Here is a 26490-nt window from a genome sequence, read left to right as displayed (position 1 = left end):
GTAGGGTCAAAGGTCGTGGGGACAGAAGGCGTTCTTGCCGCTGGTCCTGCAGCTATGTAGTGGAGGGACAAGTTCCCTTCCGTAAAGTCTGGAAGGTTCTTGGGCTCCTCTAGGGCGCTAGCCACAGGACTGCTAGTCGCCAGCTTCGGGTCCCTGCTGGCTGAGCGGAGCCGCCGCCATGTTTGGCTGCTTGGTGGCGGGGAGGCTGGTGAGGATGGGGCCGGGTGGTATCAGGAAGGGATCTGGATGCAGAAAGCGAACCTGTCTGAGCAGGGTGGGACCTCCGTGCTGGAGACGCTGTGAAACCGCCTCTATAAAATTTTTGGCTGGATGTGTGGGTTGGGGATTGGGACGCTGGGGTGCTCTCTGTTCAGGTTTACTTGTAGGTTAGTCACAATATTAGCTGTCATTTATTGAGGGTGCAATTTGTACCAAGTATTGGGCCTAGTGCTATGCACCCTTTTTGTCAGTTTCTTTTTGCGTAACGTTTATTTGGTATTTCAGATTTAACCTTCATAATCCGTAAAATGGTCATTACTCCCATTTTGCAGTTGAGAAACTTAAGCTCTGTTGGCAGTATAAATGCTTGCCTAAACTCATAAATTTGAGATTTTAATTCAGCTTGTCACCGGACTGTCAGAGATTAAGGCATTGTATAGCTGTTAGGTCTCTTTGGAAGGTCCCTAGTAAAAATGTGTTTATTGGAAATTGGCTGATAAAAACGCCTGAAATTTATGTGTGAGCCATATCTTAGATAATCAGAGAAAGATGCGAACAAAATGTTTCCTTTATTGGTCAGAAGAAACTGCTTTGCCAGATCATAAAATTTAATGAGATCGGCGTCTAGAATTGTTTAAGAATAATTTGGAGAATGAATTTTGTTTGCTTCTGTAGAAACCATCCATATATCCTTTTCAGATGGACACATTTTACTTAGAGTTCTTTTTCTTTTTTTCTTTCTTTTAACCCCCCTCCTTCCCTGCCTTGTTAAATATTGCAGCCCCTTTGATTTTTAAGTCAACTCTTGGTGTTACATTTGTATTCTATGCGTTATTCTAAGAAACTACGAAGACTACTGGCCTCAGAAAGTTTGTCCCTCCAATGACTTGGAGTCCCTGTGGGATGGTGGTAGTTGGTCATCCTGGTGAGATAATTTTGGTTTTACCCTGCTCTTGATAGGGAAATTGGTTCAGTTTGGGAGGAGTGTGGCACTCAGATGAGTGAGTTTCATTAACGAATGACATTTAAAATGTGTTTTTAAAGAATAAAAGAGCTATACGGAATCCCACGTATCATGTTGTCAACTAATTTGGAAGGAAATTAATTATAGTAATATTTGTGTCTATTTACCCAATACCTAATCTCTATTGTGGATATTCAGTAGGGATTTCTTCACAACCACTGGGGGCTTTTTTGGGGGGTAGGGTGGGGAGGTGGATGGGTACTGAGGATTGAATCCAGGGGTGTTTTACCTCTGAGCTACATCCCCAGTCCTTTTTGGTTTTTGTTTAGGGTCTTGCTAAGTTGCTGAGAACAAACTGGAACTTGCCATCCTCCTGCCCGATCTTCCAGGAGTTCCTGGGATGACAGGCATGCACCACCACTCCTGGTCAAGACAAGATTTTTTTTTGGTGGGAGAGGGGTGTTTGGGAGTGGATGTTTGGCTTTTAAATTCTATATTATATTGAATGTAATTATATAATATATAATAGAATATATATGTAGACTATATATTCTAAATATATGTATTAAAATATATAAGTAAAATGAAGGTCATACAGACCTTGCAACAAACCAAAATTTACCTATATTATTCTATTACCAGAAAAAGGAAACCACTCATCTCAAGTTATGAACCTAATTTTCATTCCTTGAATGTTTTTTCTTGGAAGAGAGGTACCTTTTTTCTTAAAGTCAGTGATTTAGAGTGTCAGTGCAAATTTCTAGAATGTCTGGTGTCTTGTACAGGGTTGACACTTAAAAAGTATTTATTTTTCCTGATAGTTATTCAAGACTAAAACCACAGTTTTCCATGCTCCCTAATGTTATATGTATGCTATAAATCGGTGAAACTGAATTTAATACTCATGCTGGCAGTTTGGTTTATATTTTTGTTCTTCCTTTGTTTCTTTCTTTATGTTTAAAGTAGAGAATTTAAATTGAGTCAGAAAATTTCAGAAGAGTGAATCAGAATTTGAGTTTAAAAACACAGCTTTGTGGGGGAGGTGGGGGCTGGGATTGTGGCTCAGTGGTAGAATGCTTTCCTCAGGTGTGAGGCACTGGGTTTTATCTTCAGCACCACATAAAAAATAACAAATGAAATAAAGTCATTGTATCCATCTATAGCTAAAAAAAAGTAATTAAAGAAACACAGCTTTGACATCTTGGGAATTTAATTTTAGAGCAATTTATATTACTTTGTAACTAATAGATGATTTTATATAGCAATATATTTTTGATTCTTTTTTGTTATTAGATAGGATACTATAGAGGGGGAAATATTTTGGTAACAATTAGCAAATACTGTTAACAGAAAATAAATTGTATATAGTTAAATAATAATTGACCATTTAGTCTTCAGAGGTAATAGTAATAATTCAGATTTGGTGTTTTGGTATATAATAATTGTCAAGCAAAAACCAGACAAACTGTATTTAAATTCTTGACAGCCTGTCTATCTTGAGTGCTCTCAAAATTAATGTTTCTCTTTGCTAATGGATATAAAATAGCATTATCAGTACTTTTATTCTAAAAGTATAACATTTTTTTTTTCTCTCACAGTGCTGTCTTTCACTGGATAATCATTGCAGATCTTATGCCAGTTTTTTTTTTTTTTTTCCAAAATATAGGGTTGTGACCACTGTGTGAAGCATTTTCCTTTTCAAATTTGTGCAGGTATTACTTAAAAATCATTTATTACTAAACTGTCTTTGCTGCAAGATTAGGATTCACTGAATTGTGAACATAAATGCGGTGGCAATGATTATGTAGTGAAATATGAATAGATTTCTCAAATTTTAATATATTAGTTTATAAATTAATGTTCAGTTCTAAAACAATTAGATTATGAATTGACTGAAGAGGAAACTTTTATAAGTTCCCACATACTGAATTTAAGGAAGAATTTTTATATTTTGTATACAAGTCTGCATGACCATTGAAATGAAAAAATACTGGATTCTTGCTCCTAGTGGAACTATAGGGGTACATTCCTGAGAGCCTCTAGTTTCAGCCTTTATTATCAACTATCACAATTTTTTTGTTTCTTTTTATAAACATCAAAAAGACATTTAATATGCATTGCTGATTCATTAATATTCAATTCATGGTCTAACAGCATAACTCATGCCTGAATAAAACTTAATCTAACACATGGGTTTTCTCCGTAAGATATTTCGTAGTTCTGATATAGTTAGAAACACTAACCAGCACTTTATAAATCTTGGCCATTTAAAATAGCAAAATCACTGACAAAAAGTACAAAAATGCAAACAAACATGGCACCAAATAGACTATGAAAAATATTTGTTTACAGTATGCAGGCTGAAATGTGGTACTGCATAGCCTAGTTTTACCTCAGCTGGGAATATGTAAGTCAGGCAACTCAAATTTTTGTTTTACCGATGACAGTGTCCATGAATGACTGCAGAAGTAATAGTAAGCAATGATTTTTGGGTTATATCTGAGTTTGCAAATACAGAATCTTCAAATAATTGCTACTTCTAGATTGCTTAACCACTTTATGATTTGAAGTTCTATACTCTCAAGTTGGGTGATATGAACTTGATAATGTTACTTGAAGAACCTTTCATTTTTACAACATTGTGAAGTTGTAGTTATTAAAATCCTTTCAGGGAACTTCTGAAAGAATATAGTTGTATTTTGAAAAGATTACATACATATTAAGGCTAAATATGTATTTTTGGACTCTATTATATAATAAAGTTAACACTTTCTGGCATATTTGTAGTTTCATAATTAAGAGTACCAGATTAGTCAAACACACTTCATATAATCATGATAATTGACTATGCTGATGTCATAATTTATAGCGATAGCATAAGTATCACAGAAACTCATCAAACATTGAACTAAGAGGAGTTTCTTATTTTCTAGGTACAGACAGCTGCACAGCAAGTGGCAGAGGATAAATTTGTTTTTGACTTGCCTGATTATGAAAATATCAACCATGTTGTGGTTTTTATGCTCGGAACGATTCCATTTCCTGAGGGAATGGGAGGATCTGTCTACTTTTCCTATCCTGATTCAAATGGAATGCCAGTATGGCAACTCCTAGGATTTGTCACGAATGGTAAACCAAGTGCCATCTTCAAAATTTCAGGTCTTAAATCTGGTAAGAATAATATTAAAATAGTTCTGTAATTAAACTTTTTCTTAACTATTCTAACATGAGATGATAGCTTTTTAAACTGTTACTTTTTTTTTCCTTTTGGTTGCTAGTAATATGTACCATTTTTTTTTTTTTAAAGCAGATGATACAGAAACATTTGAAATAAGTAAAAGCCTTTCTTGATCCTTACTCCTATTCTCTGCCCCTTGAGAGAACTACTGAAAGTAACTCTCTTTGGATTTTTCTGTGTGGGTGTTTTATTAAGGAGAGGGGTCTTAGGATTTGTAATAAACTAAGATTATAGGAAATAGAATGGGAGTGTCTCTTTTCTTCCATTAAGATTTTTGAACTCTTAGATTTGATTTCCAAATTGTTCTTATTTTGGTTCTTTTGATAGTGCAAGGAAGTAATCCTCACTTTTACACTTTGAGGTATTTTGTGAAGAAATTTGAGACTGGAACTAGATTAGCTATCACTTCCATTGAATCTTGGGTTCCCTTAAGTCTGGATGAACATATTTGAAAACTCTTAAAATATAAGTATAAACTTTTGTACACACTGTCAATGGAGTCCAAGGAAAAACTATATTTAGGGAACGTGTAGATAACACGTTTATATGTTTAACAAAAACCTTTGAGTATCTACCGTAGGAATTAAAATATAGTGATTATGTTTTTGCCTGAAATATATTCTTATAGAAGACATTTCTATAGTCCAGTAATTGGAAGAATGAAAACTAATAGTGCTGAGGAAGAATAGAGAAGGAAGTGTGCAGTTAACTCAAATAGGTTTGGGCAGGTTTCTTGGAGGAAGTGATACTGGAGCTTTTAAACAAGTAGGAATTTTTCAGACCTGTGAGAGATTTATTGGGCATTGTTTTCTAGCTGTGGGTAATAATCAGCATGACAAAAGTTGGAAAGCACGGTGTGCTCAGAATGGTACAAGGTAGAGTCTGCCTGGGAAAAATTGGTATGAATTATGAAAAGTTGTGTGTTACACGAACTGATTTGAAATTACATGGGTCAGCAATTTTTTATATGCCTAGGTCACAGACCTGTTTGAATGCTATAATGTAAAAACTTGAAGTTACCAAAAAAAAAAAAAAAGAGACATAGTATCAATAAAGAAATTTAAAGTGGTAATTAAATCTTTATATCTATGTACAGAAAGTAGTTACAAAGTAAATTTAACTGAGAAGTTTAAAAAACTTCATTGTAGAAAATTCAAGCATATGCAGAATCAGATCAAACAGAATATTATATCCATCACTTGGCTTCAGAAATGACCAACTCATGGATAATGTTATTTCATATTGTTTGGAAGCAGATTCTTAAATCACAGCACGCAACCTATAAATAAATTATGTGTATTTAAGAGATTAAAGTCTTAAAAAACTGTCATACATTGGTATTACAGTTAATATTAAACAATAATTCTTTAATATCAAATTAAATATCTGTGATCAGTGTTCAGGTTTCCAATGGTCTCAAAAGTTTTATGAGTATATAAAGTTTTAAAATAATTTCAATTAACATCCGTGAAAGATCCTCATAGTTCATTTGATTGTTAAGTCTCAAAAATCTTTTATGAAAATTAAAGGTTTAATGTGTTCTTTTGTCTTTGTTTCCAGTAAACTAGTTGGATTTAGAGGTTTTACCATATTTCATTTGAATTGATTTTTAACGTTTTTTGACAGAATTATTATTGGTGGTTACATGTTCTTTCATCGAATGTGGTCTATAGTCCACATTGGGTGTTTTTGAGTTTTGAGACAGGGTCTCACTAAATTACTTAGGGTCTCGCTTATTTTTTTTTTAGACTGGCTTTGAACTTGCTATGCTCTTACGTCAGCCTCACAAATTGCTGGGATTATAGCCATGAGCCACCATTCCTGGCTTTAGTTTTCTTTTTCAGCAGAGACTAATATCTCATGGCTTTTAATCTTTCATAAGAGATCTTCCAAAGAACAAAAAAAAGTTTGCCTTGTTAACAGATTTTAATAGGTTTATTGAGATTAGTTGATATACAATAAATTTCACATATTTAACGTATACAGTTTGATAACTTTTGACATATCATAATGCCCATGAAACTCTCATCACAGTCAAGATAATGAACTTATTACCTGCTGTAGGCAACTCCTGACCTATTTTCTGCCATTATAAAATAGTTTGTATTTTCTATAGTTTTATATAAATGAAATTATACAGTATATACTTTTTTTTACCTGACTTCTTTTATTCATTGTAATTATTTTCAGAGTGTCTTATGTTGCAAGGTGTATCAATAGCTCATTCTTCTTTATTGCTAGTAGTCTGCCATTGTATGTATATTGATACATTTGTTTATTCACTCACCTGTTAACAAGCATTTGGATTATTTCTAGATTTTGGCTCATAAAAATAAGTCACTTTGAATGTTTGTATAAAGATCTTTGCATGGAAATATGCCCTTGGGTTACTGAACAGTGGCTAGATCATATAGTACTTGGATATTTTGCTTTTTAGGAAACTATCAAACTATTTTCCAGTATAATTGTTCTGTTTTATGTTTTACCTAGCAGTGTATAAAACTGCCTGTTCCTCTACATTGTTGTTACAGCTTAAGCTGTTCTAGTGTTATTTTACTGTAGTGGTGTCTGATTGTGGTTTTAATCTCTAATGATAGTGACTATTTTTATGTGTTCTTTTTGCTGTCTATATATCTTTCTTGATGAATGTCTGTTCAAATTTTTTACCTCTTTTTAAAAATTGGGTGTTTTTGAGTTTTGAGATTATGTATATATGTATGTGTGTGTGTGTGTGTGTGTGTGTATAATATATATATATATATATATATATATATATATATATATATATATATATATAAAGTTCTTGATAAAAGTTCTTTATCAGATGTGTAATTTTGAAAATATTATTTTCCCAGTCATTGGCTGGTCTTTTCTCCTTATTGTGTCTTTTATAGAACAGAAATTTTTAAATTTTGAGATAGTCCAAGTTTTTAATTTGTTATTTTCTGGATTGTGCTCTTGCTATTGTGACTTAGGAAATCTTTGAGGAAATTTTATTGTAGATTTTGCTTTTATATCTGGGATTCAGTTTGAATTGAATTTTATATTTAGTGCAAGATATCTATTGAAATTCTTTTTCTCCCCTTGCCAAATGTATATACAGTGAGTCTAGATTGTTTGTTTAAAAGAAAGTCATGAATAATTTTTTGTGTATTCATCATTGAAAATTTCATTTGATGCTCACTTGAGTGCTCCCAAACTTCTTTTTAAAAAAGTGACATATAATATTTCTGAATATTTATGTATTGATTTAAAAAGGAAAGAAATAAACAGAAATAGATACTTTTCTAATTTTTTTAATAATAAAATACCAGTTAGGAAATGGTAGAAATATTGCATGGATACTGGTATATATTATAGTAATAAGCAGTACAGAAGAAGGAGCAACTAATTAGGAAAGAGAGAGAGACTGTTTGGTTTGACAAGCTTTTGAGACCTGATTATAGTGCCTTAAATATAAAATGATAGGTTTTGTTTGTATAACAATTGAAAGTAGAGAATTTTAGTGGTTTATTTAATCATATGCATTGATTAAGTTGAATTTGGAATCTTAGTCACTGGCTAGTAGACCAGGGCATATGATTGTTTTTAGAGACATACTTACTAACTTATTCATTTAACTGTCCAAACCTATTTTCTCTCCTCTTTCCCAAAGCTTTGTCAACATTTTGAGTTTGGAAGGGGGCCACAACATTCCTTTTTCATTTGTGATCAATATTCCCTGCAGGAGATGCTTTTTCATGCCATTTTTTTGCATTGCCTTTGGCTGCCTTTCTCTTGTTTCCCTTAGGAGGTTGGAGAGGCACTCTAGTGTCATATGAATCCTAACATTTCCTTATTGTGTTATCTCATTCAATCTGGAGAAAATTTTGGAGTAAAAAATAAATTAATCCTGCCAGGCATGGTGGCACATGTCTGTAATCCCAGCAATTCAGGAAGCTAAGGCAGGAGGATCACAAGTTCAAAGCCAGCCTCAGCAATTTAGTGAGGCCCTAAGTGACATTGGGAGACCCTGTCTCAAAAATAAAAATAAAAAGGGATGGGGATGTGTTTCAGTGGTTAAGCACCCCTGGGTTCAGTCCCTGGTACCAATAAGTGAATAAGTAAATAAATAAATAAATAAATTTAACCTAATTAATATTACTGAAATTTTAGGAATAATATCAAAGAGAGATTTGTGTGTGTGTATGTGTGTGTGTGTGTGTGTAGTTACATAACACAGTCTAAAACCCAATCTCAGAGTAATTCTTGATCCTTGATCCATTATGAGAAAATGGGTTTACATGATAATGATATATATTTATTTATTTTATGGTCCTGGGGATTAAACCCAAAGCTTCTGACAAGTTCTTTTATTCTGATTTTAAAAAAATAGTTTCATTTTATTTTAAAAAATCATTTCCATTAGAAAATGGCTATTGATAGTTTATGAAAATAACTTTTTTTTTTTTTTGACACTGGGACTTGAACCTAGGAGTGCTTTACTACTGACCCACATCCCCAATCTTTTTTTTTTTTTTTTTTTTAACTTTGTTTATTTATTTACTATGTGGTGCTAAGCATCCAGTCCAGTGCCTCACAAATGGGAGGCGCTCTACCACGGAGCTACAACCCCAGTCCCCCACTTCCTTTGTCCTTTTTAAAATTCTAATTAGTTATACATGATGGCAGAATGCATTTTGATTCATTGTACACAAATGGAGCACAACTTTCATTTCCCTGATTGTACACAATGTAGAGTCGCACCAATCATGCAATCATAGACGTACTTAGGGTAATGATGTCCATCCATCACCAATTCCTTTTTGAGACAGGTCTTGGTAAGTTGTTCAAGGTATTGCTGAGTTGCTGAGGCCATCCTGGAGCTTGAGATTCTCTTGCCTCATCCTCCTTAGTTGCAGTTTTTAGAGGTGTGTGCCACTGTTTCTTAATGAAAAAAATTTTCAAGCAATATTTATCATGCTAAAGCACAGTGTTTTATAGAGAATATTAAATCAGCATAAATTAGAGACTCAGTACACATCAACATTAAATGGTAAAATGCTGTTAAAGAAAAAGTTTTTTTCACTTAGCATTATCTTCTCTAACTCCATCCATTTACCTGAAAATACCATGATTTTATTCTCTCTTTTGCTGAGTAATATTCCATTGTGTATATATGCCACATTTTTTTAATCCATTCATCTACTGAGGGCATCTAGGTTTGTTCCATAGTTTAGCTATTGTGAATTGTGCTGCTATAAACATCGATGTGGCTGTGTCCCTGTAGTATGCTGTTTTTAAGTCCTTTGGGTATAGGCCCAGGAGTGGGATAAATGGTGGTTCCCTTCCAAGTTTTTGGGTCAAATGGTGATTCCCTTCCAAGTTTTTCAAGAAATCTCCATACTGCTTTCCATATTGGCTGCACCAATTTGCAATCCCACCAGCAGTGTATGAGTGTACCTTTTCCCCCATGTCCTCGCCAACACTTATTGTTGTTTGACTTCATAATAGCTGCCATTCTGACTAGAGTGAGATGAAATCTTAGAGCGGTTAAAAAAACTTTTTTTGTGTGATCCTCCTACCTGGGTTAAAAAAAAAAAACCCAATAAGTTGTTCTGAAAAGAGCCTTTTGAATGTTGAAAGTATGAGAATTCTTAATTTATATATATAAAATTAAAGTATTCTTACTAGGAAAAGGTATTTTTAAAATAACAAAATTAGATGAACTTGTAATAGATTCCTCAACTTTTGAGGTACCCTTTCAAGCCTGGGGGTTTGAGTATTTTGAGTAAACCTAGCTAACTAGCACATCAGGGTAGGGAAGAGTCTTGCTGAAATAGCTTCAGGCAATTGTGATTGAACCAATTCTTATAACCCCCATTTTTCAAAAGAGGTATTTAGTCCATCATCCCCATCCAGTACTGGAGATTGAACCCAGGGCCTTACACATGCTGGGCATGTACTCCACATTCAGCTGTAAACCAAACCCAGCTTTGGTTAACATTTTTATTTTGCTGTTTATTTTCTTTCTTTTTTCCTCTTCCCCTTTTTTGGGCATTCATTTGGATTGTGTGTTTTTTCTTTTTTTTAGGATTGTGTATTTTTTATTCTATATAGCTTCTAATTTTTAGCTATATTCCTTTGTGTTAGTATTTTTGTGTGTGTGTGTGTGTGTGTGTGTGTGTGTGTCTGTCTGTGTGTGTGTGTAAAGGCACACATGCGCTGCGCCAGGGATTGAATACAGGAGCACTTAACCACTGAGCCACATCTCCAGCCCTTTTTCTATTTTTTTTTTTTTTTTTTTTAATTTTGAAATAGTGTCTTGCTAAGTTGCTTAGGTCCTTGCTGAGTTGCTGAGGCTGGCCTCGGACTTGTGATCCTCCTGCCTCAGCTTCCTGAGCTGCTAGGCTTATAGGTGATGCCACCACAGCTGACTGCCTTAGTTTTTTTAAATGTTCCTCTAGAGATTGTAATATTCATTGTTAACTTTTTACAGTGTTCCATGAGTTAATGTTACAGAAGTAATGTAATAATAATAATAATAATAATAATAGAATAATAAATAATAGAAATAAATAATCTATAATAAGTAATCTGTATTTTCAACAATGAAACTGAATTTGGTTTATTTTTATAGGGTCTTACCTTCAGTTTTCCTTGCTTATTGGTTCATGTAGTGAAATTCTGAATATAATGACAAAAATTTTTATATTTTATTTTGAGACAGGGTCTTGTCAAGTTGCATAGGGCCTTGCTAGGTTTCTGAGGCTAGCTTTGAGTTGTAATCCTTTTGCCTCAGCTTCCCAAGCCTCTGGTGTTACAGGTGTGTGCCATTGTACCGGCTTCACTTTTGTTTTGATTTCATTAGGTCCACAGAAACACGTAAACATGTGCAGGTTGTCCTGAGAATTTACTCAATAGATACATCTTTAATTTTCTCAATGAAATATGCCTGGTGATAGCCTGCATATCTCAACTTATGTAAAGGGTACCCTTAATTAGAATTAGAAATTCATTTTCTGCATATACGTAAATATTTTTGTCTAGTTTTATACTGAGATTGTTCCAGTGCTTTTTGAAGTTTTTCCTTAAAATGTCTTACCTGTATACTGAAAGTGGTATCTAGCCTTAGTAACATTAAATTATAAAAATCTTAAGAAAGCTTAACATTGTTTTCAGCACTCAGATACAGGATCTACTAATTTCTGGTTATTATAACTTATACATCTGTTAAAAGCTGTAACTTTTAAGAATAAGAAAATGCCATGTAATGTTAACTTTAAGAAGTTTTGGTTCGTGATATATCAGGAACACGAGTACAGTGTCTGTTAAATTGTGGTTTAAAACTTTGATCTGAATTTGAAAGGAGAAAATAGTTTCTCTTACCGAAAACAAGTAACTGAAAATACTTATATTATGTATCTTTATGCATATTTATATGCATTTGTTTGTCAAAGATAAATATTTGTTGAGTTCATATACTATTTGAAGAGTTTATTTAAGCCCCATGCACATACATCATACACACAAAGTTCAACTTAAAACCTTCCTTTTCTCTGTAGGTTAACTATTTGTAAAGTGTTTCAAGAGACAAGGAGGATATGGCTCAATGCCTCAGTCAGGGAGAATTCCAGTGACATCTACAGTGGAGAATTATATGGAGAATGGGAAACAGAAGAGTCCAAGATTGGAAGAGCAGGTGGGGGAGTAGGACATTAGGTCAGATATAAAAACACTTATGTAGAGCTTTACAAATATATTTTATTATGTCTGTAGCACTTTAATATGTAATTATACTTAGCAGAATAAGAAGAAATAGTTTCTCAATTCACCTGTGGTATAAGAAAGAGAGAATTATGTGTGTTTATATGAATGAGTACTGTTAGAGTTTTGTAGAATATTCTTATTATGAGAAAAGGCTAATGTTTTATGTTTTAGGCCTTTAGAGTAAATTGGGCACCATATAGTGAGTTTTACCTTATTTTATTTTGGTTACATCCCTATTGTGAGGTACTGTTAATTTGGTATCAAAATTTAAAAATATCAATTCTGGTCTTTTTTTTTTGCATTGGGGATTAAAGAAAACTTTATTTTGAAAAATTTTAAATTAGAGGAGAATTTTAAGTATTGCACAAAGAATTTTTTACACTTTCTTCACATATGTTTTTGCTGTATTTTATTTATCTTTGTATTTATGTATTTTTTCTTCTGAAACTTTGGCAAATATGTCTTAGACATCATTTCCCTTTTTCTAAGTATATTTATAGATATTTCCTAGATCAACAGTGTTCTCTTTCTTATATAAGCATAGTATAGTGATTACATTCAGAAAATTTAATGTGAATTATACTACTATTATCTAATATACAGTTCACTTTAAAGGCTTGCAGTTGTCCCAATAATATCTTTTAGTAAATCACTCTACCCTGCACTTCCATCTAGGATCCAGTCAAGAACATGCAGTTGCTCTTGTTACACCTTAATCTTTGATCTGGCATAATTGCTTAGCTTTGTTTTTCGTAACAGTGACATTAAAAAGAAGATTTTTTTTTTTTTGCAAATGTTAAAATTAGAGTTGTAAGTCATTGTCTGAATTTCTTCTTCATGATTCTTCTCTTTTTGGTCTTGATGCCATATTTTAATGTCATTGCTTTTAGCTTTCTCTACATTAGGCATTTATGATCTTTCACTTCTTCAGCTCAGTTACTAGAAAGAAACAGTTAAGCTAATTCAGTTTTTGTTTTAAAATAGAGTTGAGGTTGTCAAGGGGATTAGAAAGAACAACAAAAGCTCCAAGATGCTTTAATGTATTTATATGAAGTGGAATTAGTGAGTCAGAGTGGGAACCTCTTACTTTGTGACATTTCTTGACTGGCTTCATTGTAAAGTAAATAATGAATAAAAATTCAGACTTTAGAATTTAATATAAAAAGAATAATGAACTGAACTATTAATAAATAATAATAAAATAATATTTAATAAGTTTTGACTCTGGAGTTTGACAAATCTGTTTTGAACCTTGGAGATACTCATTATTGGTGGTATACTCTTTTTTTCTTTTTCTTCTTTTTGAGATGGTGTTTTCCTTTGTTTCCAGGTTGGTCTTAAATTCCTAGCTCAATTGATCCTTCTGCCTTAGCCTCCCAGAGTAGCTGGTACTATTAAGTGTGTACCACCACACCCAGTTAGGGGTGTGTACTTGACCAAGATCTTTAACCTTAAAGGAAAATTCAGTAAAATGTAGTTAATAAAAGTATTTATGTATGCAGAATGAAAAATAGTGCTTGGCACACAGTTGATGTTTAATAGGTGTTTTTTAAAAAAATATTTTTAGTTGTAGATGGACACAATACCTTTGTTTTTAAATTTATTTTATGTGGTGCTAAGCATTGAACCCAGTGCCTTCATGTGCTAGGCAAGCACTCTACCACTGAGCTACAACCCCAGCCCTGATAATAAGTGGTTCTTTTTATGTTTATAAAAAATCATATAATGTCAGTGCTCTTAGAAATCATCCAGATAACAAAACCAGTTCAGAACAATTAAGTGACTCTTACTCCTTCTTGTTAGAGTGTAAGCTCCTTGAAAATAGGTATTGTTTATGGCTTTGACTTTGTGCTCTGTATGATACAGTGATGGATGCTCCTTTAATAACACTTCAGACATCCAAAATGGACAAATTTTTTTTATCCATTTTTTTATCTGACTGAGATATTTATTGGTAACAAAGTTTTGAGAGTCACACAGTGCTTAGAATATGCATTAGTGAAAAATGAATTTCAGTCTTGTCAAGCTGTCAATAAAAATGAAGCCAAGAGATTTTAGAAATATATGATTTCTAGATTTTTACATTCAGTACACTGTTAAGCAGACATAATTAAGATGTTTTTATATTACTTATAGCATATGTCAATCATATTGAAATGCTACTGTTTATTAAATTACCTTCCTTTGCCATAACTGTCTTTAGCCTTTATTTTTTTGCTGTTACTTTATCTCTTTTATCTCTGCCAGTGAATTTTTAGTTCCTCTTTGGAGCACTTTAACCATCAGAAGGATTGTTATTTCTTGAATTTTATTCTTTTGTAGAGTTCTTCCAAAGAATACAGAGAACATTAATTTATATTTTTTTAATAGGAAAAAACCTCATTTTATCTTGCAGTTACTCTGTAGGTCCACTGGATCATTTTATAAACCTAAGATGCAATTGGAAATATTAGTGATCTTATTTCTTCTTTATCTTGAAGTACTTTGTTTCAACCAGGAAATTATTTCATCATTACTCACCAATTCTCAACTATACTAAAAGGAAAAGGGCTAAAATTAAAAAAAAAAAAAAAATGGAAGAATGATGGAACTGTCTTAGAGCAGAGGTTGTCAGACTTTTTTGTAAAGAATCAGATAGTAAGCATTTTAGGTTTTACAGCCCCTGAATTATCTCAGTGGCTTATGATTCCACTTTAAACAACTCTTTAAAAATTTAAGAACCACTCTTAGCTTCAAGGTCATTCACAAAAATTGGTTGTGGGCCAGATTTGGTCTGTGCATCTTTATTATTCATTTCATTAACTATAATTTCATATTGCATTGGTCAAAAGATTATGTTAACATTAAAGAAATGTAAAATGAGACAAGGCCATCATTATGGTCAGGTTTTAACTTTTATTAAATAGAATATGAAGTTAATACTGTTTGTATTTCATTCACAATGGCAAAGAGAAAAAACTGACAGAATACATTTTACATTTATTAGACAAATTAGAAAACAAATCCAAAGAGCTAAATGCAGTCTAGACTAATGATGGTAAAGTTATTCATATATACAAAATTTCAGATTATGAATCTTCAGAGAATGATCTCATCTGAATTTACTCAAATAATTCATTATTGAACAAAGGACCAAAAGAAAAGATGGGTACTTAGGCATTTAAGAGGAAGAAATTATCATGCAGTATTTTCTAACAATATCTTGAACATGTATTAAAAGATGTATGTTGATATTCTTTCATCTTGTATATTTGTCTTATAAATTTGACTGGATAGGGTTTGTAAGTAGAAAAATGCTAAAAGTGGGTGTATATACAAAGGTGATTGAAAGGAAATAATGTTTATAAACTAAAAATAAGAGTATTTTGTAAATTATGATCAGAGATTGGTCGTCCTTACTTGAACAAATTATGAGCCATTACAGTTTTAAAAATTTCAGTCTTTTAAGTATTTCATTTTGACAGTGTATAGGCCATACAATGAACAAGATGTAACCATAAGTTAGAACTTATTAGAGGTCTAACTTATAAGATGGATATTTCATGTTCATTTCTGATGGCCAATGAGTACTAGTATTTAGAAGACATGCCCATTTCACCTATATAAATTAAAAATAAGGAAAAAAATGAAATGGATATCTAGTTTTGCTGTATTTAAATACTTAATAAAATTCAAATAAAGTTTTTTTCCAACATGTATTCTGAACATTATTTTTTTGTGGGGGAGGGGTGGTTGGGGATTGAACCCAAGAGTCCTTGCTTTACCACTGATTTATACACTTACTCTCTTTCTAACCATTCTTTGTTAAAAGGTTCCATTAGACCCAAATAGCAAATGATGATGACTACTTTTCTTTGTATACTGAGATTAAAAAACTAGCTTTCTGTAAGATTTCTTCTCTTGCATTATGTTTTGCATTAGGCTGTTACAAGAAGGAGGGATACCCTGAGAAACAGTCTTTAAAAATTAGCTGCTGCAGCTGGGTGTGATAGCACTTGCCTGTAATCCCTGCAGCTTGATACACTGAAGCAAAAGGATCACAAGTTCATAGCCAGTCCTGGTAACTCTATGAGTCCCCAAGCAACTTAGTGAGACCCTGTTTCAAAATAAAAAATAAAAAGGGCCCGGGACATGGCACAATGATTATGTGCCCCTGGGTTCAATCGCCAACACAAAAAAAGAAGAAAGCTGCTGCATTTACTCTTAGAATGTTGTTGAGAACTTGATATAATGTGTGTTTTATTTTCTAACAATATGCTGAATGTTTTACTTGCTCTGCTGTTTTTATTGTTGTTGTTCTTATCCTCTTTTTTTTTGGCGGGGGTGCGGGGGTTCTGGGGATTTAACCCAGGGATACTTAACTACTGAGCAATATTGTAGTCCTTTTTATTTTTATTTTTGAGACAGGGTCTTGCTGAGTTGCTTAGGGCCTGGCTAAATTGCTGAAGCTGGCCTTGAACTTGTGATCTTCCTACTGTAGTCTCCCAAGTTGCTTAGGTTTAATTTTTTGACAGTAATTCTTAATGTAATTTATCGTCTTTGCTCTGGCTATTCTGGTTTAAGATCCAGTTGTAAGTTGGATGATACTAACTGAAAGTCTGTAAATTGTTTCATAATATTTCTTCCTAGTATTTTACTTCATAATTTGTAAATAGGGACCTTTCTGCTTGGAGTGTATTAACTACTGTGTCAAGCCCATTTAAGAGTAAGATTGACTAAGGAATAATTTTATCACATAGTGGATATCTTTGAAAATGTAGATTAAAGATCATCAAAGATCTTTGAGTGTAGTAGGTATCTTTGAAAATGTAAAGATCATTGAAGACCCTTGAGTCTTTTTTCCTCTGTAAGTGGTTCTAGTGCCAGAAAGCTTTAAAGAGGAAGAAAAAGGATGTTTCCTTAATCCCATCTCTATAATGGGTCTTGGCCCTTTTTACTTGTGTGTGATAAAAGATGCAGTCACAGATGACACACCTTTCTGCCTAGCGGGTCACTTCCTACATGGTGATAATGAAGGCAACAGAAGTTTGCGTTGAACTTCTTTGATTAATTGGGATCATTGGAGTCTGTTAGATAGATAAATAGGAGTTTTCTGTACTTAACATAATTCTAGGTTTAAAGCAAAGAAGTGGGAGAGTAAGGGATCCAAAATCCTTCCATAAAATCAACAGAATAACTGCTAAAATCTGTGAGAATTGGCTTTTTCAGAATTCTAGCAATTAACCAAAAGCTTGTAGCAATAAGGGGTGCTGAAGTTAAAGTAAAACAACTTGCAGTTGAAACAGTGACTTTTAACTTTTTGGCATTTTAACTTACCCTGGTTCCATACCCTGGTCCTCAACTTATGGGTAACCTTAAAAATAAGCCTCCATTTTTGGTATGGGTACAGGGAGCAAATGGACCTCATTTACAAAGAATTGTAATCAATTTTTTTTTTTTTTTTTGTATCTGGTGGTTCTCTGCCTTTAACTTACCTAGGAGGAATTTTTCCAGTGCTAAGGTGACCATCCTGGGATGTTTGCCAAAAAACATTTACAGACATAAATCAATCACTGCTGCTCGAGGCATGGGACAGGAGTTGGAGTAAGCTTGGGATGAAAGCCAGAATGAGAAGCAATTGGAGAATAAGGGCTTTGAAATTTTTTGATACACGCTTGGGAATCTGGAAGGGCACATACATGCCCTGACCTATATACATACTCCATACAAAACCGGAAGATTCAAAGCTTGCACCTCAGCCTGGTTTTTAGGCTCTGCACAGCTGGAAGTGGAGACTAGGGCAGAGTTGTAGACTGCTTGGATGAGTATTGAGTCTTGATGAAAATCACACGAAGACACAATTAAACCATTATAGTAAAGAGAGAATCTTGAAAGTAGTAACTCATCACATACAAGGATCCTTTTAGCTGTTTTGAGGTGATAAATAAAGTCTAGACAGTAATAAAATGACAAAATTTTGAAAGGAAAAGAGTTGTCAACCATGAATTCTGTGTCCAGCAAAACTATCAGAAATGTAAGGAGAGCTGGGCACGGTGGCACACACCTGTAATCCCAGTGGCTTTGGAGGCTGAGGCAGGAGAATTGTGAGTTCAAAGCCAGCCTTAGACTTAGTGAGGCATTTAGCAACTCAGAAAGACCCTGTCTCTAAATAAAATATAAAAAAAAGGGCTGGGGGATATGGCTCAGTGGTTGAGCACCCCTGTATTCAGTCCTCAGTACCAAAAAAAAAAAAAAAAAAAAAAAATGTAAGGAGAAATGGAGACATTCCCAGATAAACAAAAACTGAGTAGTTGCTTGCATACCAGCCATATAAAAATGGTTTTAAGTTCTTAAAGCTGAAATGAGAGGACATAAGATAGTAATATAAAATCACTTAAAGAGATTGGCTGGCACTTGGAGATGGTGTCTTAGGTGTATACTTAATGATATAGTTTTGAACAAAGGGGAAAAGTTATTAAATATTTTTCATGAGTAAACTGCAAATTTCACTATTGTCTATTTGATAGCAGCATCAGCTTTTGAATGAGTAGATCCATGGCAGTTAGTAAAACATGCTATATTATTTATTGGTGGTTAATGGCAATCCAAAGATCTTTCTGTAATAGAATAATCAGAATGCTAAAATTAGTTCTAAAGATGTTTAAAAGCATACTTTCTACATAATTATACAGAATTGAGTCTTTAATCCTCATTTTTCTCATTCTGTTATTGTGTGTAGCTGTAATAGTTTGGGCAAGTTTTAGAAAAGAAATATTTTTCTGGGGCAAAACTTTTATCTTTTATACTTTATTAGTATGCTAAAAAAAAATTAAGTAGCCCTTGGCATTTATAGTAAAAGAGACAAACTTGGATATAAGAGAACTTTTTGCTTTGTACAGACCAGAGATTTTTCAAATTATTTCCAGAGGAATTTGAATATAAGTTAAATTTGGAATATGTGGCACACATTAATTTCTTTCAGGAGAAGGAAGCCAACATCCGTTTGGAGCCATGAATATTGTCCGAACTCCAACTGTTGCTCAGATAGGAATTTCAGTGGAATCACTGGACAGTATGGCTCAGCAGACTCCTGTAGGCAATGCTGCTGTATCGTCAGTTGACTCTTTCACTCAGGTAATACACATTTCATCCTTTTCCCCACTTTATTAAGGTTATAATTGACATTAAGGTTATATGATGTACAAGATGATGTTTTGATGTATGTTTACATTGTAAAATGATTAAATCTAGCTAGGTTAATCTGCCTAGTTAACATGTCTATTAGCCCACATACTTACCAAGTTTTTTTGTGGTGACATTTAAGATCTAACCACTTAATAATTTTCAAGTATAGAGTACATTATTAAGTATAGTCTCTGTGCTGTACATAAACTTTGTACCCTTTGAACAATGTATCCCTGTTTCCCTTCCTCTACAACTTAACTCCTGACAACCATCATTCTACTCTCTGCTTCCACAATTTCAGTTATTTTAGATTTCACATATAAGTGGGATCATACAGTAGTTCTTTCAGTGTGCCTGGTTTATTTCAGCTTAATGTCTAGAGGGGAAAATCTGAGATTTAGGAGAGAGTGGAGAATTGCAAAGAGTGGAGTATCTTTTTTTTTTTTTTTTTCTGGTAGAGTTGCTTGGGATGGAACCAGGGTCTTGTGCATGCTAGGCAAGCACTTTACAACTAAGGTGCATTCCCAGCCCATGAAGTTCTTACTTGAGTAGAAAAAGGAGCACAGGTGGAGGTGTTCACCTTAGCAAGGGAAATGGATTATGGGAACAGGTGCAGGAGATTGGTGGATGTGGTGATGATAACTTGTGCAGGTTCTCTCCTGATTCCTTCTCTTTTCCTCAGTGATATAAGAAGGAAGATCACTAGCTAAAATTGAGAGAAAGGAAGAGATACTGGAAATTTAAATTAAAAGGGCTTTAAGTCCTTTAGGAAAGAAAGAGGATGAATGGACTAGGGAAAGTTTTAGGGTCTATTGTATAGAACCAAAGGCACATTTTTGACAATTGTGGTCATCATGAATTTAAAGGCAAATTTGTCACATAATCTTTTGAGAATGGACTGAATTAAGAATGACAGAATCTTTGTCTCAAAAGAACTTTTTTTTTTTTTTTAAAGGAGCCAGCAGTATAGCTTAGTGTCAAAGTGTCTGCTTAGAATGCGTGAGGTCCTAGGTTCAATCTTCACGAAAATAATTTTTTCTAGTAAATTATTTAAAAAATAAACTACCATGCCAAAGAAAGCAAGCTCTAAAACAATACTTATAGTATCCCACATAGATGGTATTTAGAAAAACGTCTGAAAAATACACCCCCAAAGTGTTAAGTTTCCCTGGAGAAAAGTAAACTTTTTGCTGTATTTAAATTATTTAAGCTTTTTTATAAAGCATATTTATTTCTGGTAAACATTTTATTATGAAGAATTTTAAATACACAAAGTACAGAGAACAACTTACGTGTTCCACCAATATTTATTGTGTACTGGCACTGTGTGCCAGGCATTTTCTGAAAGAGTTACAAAGAGATAGATGAAATAAAGTAGCCCCTGTTTTTATAGATTCTTTTTATAGTGGATTGTATTTTCCCCTTAAATTTAACTTACATTCTGTCATTCTTACTACTGATTTTTTTTTAAATGCTGGAAATTGAACCCAGAGCTTTGTGCATGCTAAGCAGGCATTGTGTTATTCAGTCATACCTCCAGTACCTGCTACTCATTTTTTAAAAATTGGTTCTTTTTAGTTATACATGACAGTAGAATTCATTTTGATATAATTGTACAAGCATGGAATGTATCTTATTCTAGTGAGGACCCCATGCTTAATGGATTTACATGATGGTGGGATTCACTGTGTATATTCTTGTAAGTACATAGGAAAATTATTTTTGATTATTCCACTGTCTTTCCTTCTATTCATCCCCTTCTCTTCATTCCCCCTTGTCTAATCTACTGAATATCTATTCTTCCCATGTGCTGCCCCCTCGTGGTGGATTAGCTTTTACGTATCAGCAAAAACCTTCAATGTCTGGTTTTTTGGGGACTGGCTTATTTCACTTCGCATGATAGTCTCCAGATTCATCCATTTACTTGCAAATGTCATAAAGTCATTTTTCATTATGGCTGAATAATACTCTATTGTGTATATATACCATAATTTCCTTTTCCATTCATCTCTTGAAGGGCATCTAGGTTGGCTGTCTAGCTTAGCTATTATTGTGTATTGAGCTGCTATAAACATTGATGTGGCTGCATTTTAAATCCTTTGGGTATAAACTGAGGAGTGGGATAACTGGGTCAAATGGTGGTTCTATTCCAAGTTTTTTAAGGAATTTCCATAGTGGTTGTACCAGTTTGCAGTTCCACCAGCAATATATGAGTGAACCTTTTCCCCTACTTCCTTGCCACCATTTATTGTTACTTGTATTCTTGGTAATTGCCATTCTGACTGGAGAGAGACGGAATCTCAGTGCACCTTTAAAATTTGCATTTCTCTCACTGCTAGAGATGTTGAACATTTTTTCATATATTTGTTGGCCATTTTTATTTCTTCTGTGAAGTGTTTGTTCAGTTCCTTTGCCCATTTATTGATTGGGTTATTTGATTTTTTTTGGTGCTGAGTTTTTTGAGTTGTTTATATATCCTGGAAATTAATGATCTGTCTGAGGTGCAGGTAACAATGTTTTTCTCCCATTTGTAGGCTTTCTCTTCACATTATTGATTATTTCCTTTCCTGTGAAGAAGCTTTTTTAGTTTGATGTCATCCCATTTATTGATTATTGATTTTACTTCTTGTGCTTTAGGAGTCTTGTTAAGGAACTAAGTTTCTGAGCCAATATGATAGAGTGTTAGGCCTACATTTCCTTCTAGTATGTGCAGAGTTTCTGGTCTAATTTCTTGGTCTTTGATCCACTTTGGGATGAGTTTTTTTGCAGGGATAAGGATTAAATTTCATCCTACTACATATGGATTTTCAGTTTTCCCACCTGCTACTAATTTTTTTTTTTTAAAAAGAAATAAAGCATTTAAAGGTGCAGCCCCTACTCCCTGATTCTCTTCTTTCAACCTTCCAGGTATCTCTCTATTCTTCTAACCTCGTAGTTATCCATTTTTTAGTACCTGTATAGTACCATTTAAGTGTGTGCTTAAATATGTTCCTAGTTTAATTACTTTTACTCTCATTTCATTTAAATTTTTATTAGAGTGGCACTGTATTTGGTTTGGAAAGTCAATAGTTTTATATGAAAAACAGCTGTTCTTTATATCTTCTATTCTGTTCCTCAGAAGCAATCACTTTCAACACCCTCCTTTTTTATCTATCTCTTCTGGTGTTTATTACTTCCATTTATCAGATTAAACTTGCTAATCTGTTATTGATTAATTTTTTTTGTTACAGATATTTTTCCATTGCCTTACCAGTATGAAACATGTTTATTTTACTTTCCTCACTTTTGTGCCTCTGTATGCAAATATGAGTGTGCATGCGTATAAAGACAGACACACACACACACACACACTTTCATCCTACCTTCCCAGTATAGATTTTTGTTAAAGTTCAAAGTTTTCAGTATTATAACAGGTAAATATTTTTCAGAACTAAACCATGTGTAGAATGATAATTACATTTGTTTTCTTACATGATTTTTAATTTTTCTTTTTTTTAAAATCTTTTTTTTATTGATTTTATGTTTTTAAATATACGACAACGGAATGCATTACAATTGATTTTTCATTTTTCTATATTGTCAGATACCTCTTTTTCTTTTGCATAGATTTCTGTGTTCCTAGTTCTAACTAGGAACACTTTATATATATATATTTAAGCATATCAGTTTCAAATTTGTCTTGGAATCATCCATCTTAGAATGTTCCCCCTTTTTTGTTTACTTGTTTTTATTGTATGGATTGATTGTTTTTTGGGGGCCTGTTGTAGAGTTGTATTTAGTATTATCTTCTTTCACCATTACTATAGAAATTATAGAGTATTGTACTCTACCATTTGCTTTTGCTTACCTAAAATTATTTTTAGCGTTTGTTTATGTTGATGCCTGGAATAGATCTAATTTAATTGTTGTATAGTATACTGTTGTATGACTGAACCATTTAAAAAAAATTTCCATATTGATTAATGTTTATACATTTTCACTAATACTTATCAAACTTCCAAAATTTGATAAGTGGGTGAAAATATTAAATCATATTTGTATTTGATAAGTTGTTGGGAATAAGATGTGCATTGCTGTATCCAGCTGCTTTTGGTACTTTTTAATTTTGTTTTTTGGAATAAGACTTTTATGTGTACATACATTTTATGTGAACATACATTGCAATTTTTTTCCTAGCATGTTACTTGTATTTTACTATTGCTCATGGTATCTTTTGCATACAGATATATTTTCATGTAGAAAAGTTTAGTAGTTATTTTCTTTATGAATTATGGGGTTTTCTCCCTATTCTGATATGTGAAGATATCTTTTAATAGTTTAAAGCTTTAGGTTTTACTTTTTGAATTGTGTTTATCTATGTGTTTATCTATTGGAGGGATTAAGTTCATTTTTTTGTCCTATGGAGAACTAATTAGCCCAGCCACCACCACCCTCCACCCCCAGTGAATAATAATAGCACCTTAATATATTCATGTTGTCATGTTTGTTTAGGTTTTTTTCTGGGCTTTCTCTTCTATTATTCCAGTTTGATTATTTGCCAGTAAGTCTTAATATCTGGTAGGCCAAGTTCTTCCTCCTACTCCTCAAAATAAGATTAGGTATTCTATGTAATAATTCAAAAAGCTTTGAGTTCATCAAATAGTATCACCTTGTCAAGTTCCATGAAAAACCTTGTTGGAATTATTGTTGAATGATTGGTTTGATTTGGGGAGAATTGGCTACCTTTCTTTACACATTAACTCTTCCCATCTGTGACATATGGTGTATCTTTCCATTGAACATAGTACATAAGTTCTTTTGTTTTCTTTTCTGCCTTATATTATAGTCTCATATTTTCCACAAAGGTTTACCAGCTTTACTATTTTTTGTAGATATTGGACAGACTTTGTTTATATTCTAAAGTGAATCTTTTAAAATTACATTTTAAAATCTTTGTCACTGGTGTGGTGGTGTGCTGTTTTTTTTTTTTTTTTTTCCTGATAGTGACCTTTTCACTAGAGCTTACTGAACTCTAATATTAATTCAAGTACCTTAATAGTAGAGTCCTTAGTATTACCTTCATATTCAACAAATTTTAAAGCCCTAGTAAGACAATTCTTGTGTAGAGAAGAGATAGAAGCAGGAGCTCTCATAGCTGGTTTTGTGTATTTGAGAAAGTGATGCAGGGAAGATTATTTTGGAGTGAATAGAAAGTGGTACTATTTTTAGTTCTTTACTGTTAGGTTTAGTGCTTAAGCCCATTTGATTCTCAGAAAATATGAATGAATTTACTTCTATCTTTTACTAAGGAGTCTTGGAGATATTAGTAGATTTGGCCATTTAGGGGACAGTTAAAAAAACAAGGGAAGCTGGGCACAGTGGCACATGGCTTTAATCCCAGAAGCTTGGGAGGCTGAGGCAGGAGGATCATGAGTTCAAAACCAGCCTCAGCAACTTAGGCCCTAAGCAACTCAGTGAGACCCTGTCTGTAAAGAAAATATTAAAAACGGCTGGGGATATGGCTCAGTGGTTCAGAGCCTCTGAGTTCAGTCTCTGGTATCTGCCCCTCTGCCTGCCCCACCCCCCCAAAAAAAAACCCCAGGGGAAATAGAATAATGCTACCACTCTTTTCTTTATGATAATGGTAACCTGTAGCTCCTTTATTAATATTTAAGTTCTTTCTGTCAAAAAAAAAAAAAGAACTTCTTAAGAGATGGTTAGTATTTTATGAGAAATAAATGTAGCTACCTGACTTTGAGCACATTTTTGATTTAGGAGAATAATGTTTGGGGAACAGGATGCAGTTGTGGAGATAAGAAATTTTGAAGGAAAAATTTTTCCTTTTTTCTTTCAAAATGAATAACATATGCCCCGGGGTGTCATTTTGTGACTACATATAATTTTCAGCATTTGACTGTCTTAAAACTTGCAGTTTTTAAAGGCAAGTTAATATAGAAATATTTTAATTTAAATTCTTGAGGGCTGAATAGAATATTTAATATAACCCATTAATCTATTAATGATTAACTTTTCAGTTCACACAAAAGATGTTGGACAACTTCTACAATTTTGCTTCATCATTTGCTGTCTCTCAGGCCCAGATGACACCGAGTCCATCTGAAATGTTCATTCCAGCAAATGTGGTTCTGAAATGGTATGAGGCATTTTGATCCCTAATATTAAAGCTTTGGTAACTATATATTGTTTGCCTGTGAGTGTATTTGTTCTTTAATATTTTAAAAGTGCTTTCTCTTGTGGACATCAACATACATTAATGTTTTTGTATGCTAATAATGTATGTACTGTAGCATTCAGATCAGGATGGTCTGTACCCTCAATATTCTGTTGTATATTGGCCATTAGGAATTTGTAAAGGTAAGAAGATATAATTGCCTATGTTTTAGGGAGGTCCTAAAACATACATATATATATTTGTGTATTTTGCATTTGCATTTGAATTTTGAATTTAAAGTACCCTATACGAGGTTTGAAATATCAATCAAAACTTTTTCCCCTTTGTTTAGAAAGTCTTCATGTGTAGGGCATCAGGGTAGTTTATTGCATTCTGAGTATGAATGACTAATAAATCTGTTTCCCCCTTTTCCCCATGTTTTTGTTTTGTAGGTATTTCTTTTCACTTTTAATATCCGAATAGTGGGGGGATGTTTAGGAAGTTTTTTGTTGAGAAGTGGTACCTGGTGTGGCATGGAGAGCACTGGAATATACTAGGTTTGAGTTTTGTCACAATGTAGCTATGTGACTCTGAGCACATTATTCTCATCTGTTCTTGAAATGAGGGAGGAGTTGTCTTGATTTATTTTTTTCCTTAGGTGCTTTCTAGCACTTGAATTTGTAGAAGATGAATAGTTATTAAATCTATATGATTTGGGCTCTGATAAAAGCTAATCATAACTGTTCTTATTCTTTAATCATTGCTTGCTCTCTCTTTGCAAGAATAATAAATTTCTAGATTAGCTTATTTCTTAGCTTTTTAGAAATGACATAAAATTGTTTCTGATAAGTTATTTTGTAGATTATGAAAGATCCTAGTTCAGTTTTTTTTTAATTATAAAAATATTATATTTTTTCTTTTCTAGGTATGAAAACTTTCAAAGACGACTAGCACAGAACCCTCTCTTTTGGAAAACATAATTTGAATAAAATGATTTTTAATGGA

The 26490-nt window shown here is 33.2% G+C and overlaps 1 protein-coding gene across 2 annotated transcripts; it reads left to right on the top strand.

The window, feature by feature from the left end:
- Positions 1–26490, top strand: Hikeshi (heat shock protein nuclear import factor hikeshi). Of its 2 annotated transcripts, XM_076846553.2 has the most exons (6): positions 1–208; positions 2850–2895; positions 4117–4354; positions 19132–19283; positions 25349–25467; positions 26411–26490. In XM_076846553.2, the coding sequence occupies exons 3-6, from the start codon at positions 4204–4206 to the stop codon at positions 26463–26465; spliced, it is 477 nt and encodes a 158-aa protein (XP_076702668.1). In that variant the 5' UTR covers positions 1–208; positions 2850–2895; positions 4117–4203; the 3' UTR covers positions 26466–26490. The 2 variants fall into 2 exon arrangements, with proteins under 2 accessions (XP_076702668.1, XP_076702667.1); XM_076846552.1 differs by lacking the exon at positions 2850–2895.

The sequence above is a fragment of the Callospermophilus lateralis genome, chromosome 2 (assembly GCF_048772815.1).
Source record: "Callospermophilus lateralis isolate mCalLat2 chromosome 2, mCalLat2.hap1, whole genome shotgun sequence".
NCBI classification, from domain to species: domain Eukaryota; kingdom Metazoa; phylum Chordata; class Mammalia; order Rodentia; family Sciuridae; genus Callospermophilus; species Callospermophilus lateralis.
The sequence above is the reverse complement of the archived record's forward strand: the minus strand, read 5'-3'. Positions and strand labels throughout refer to the sequence as shown.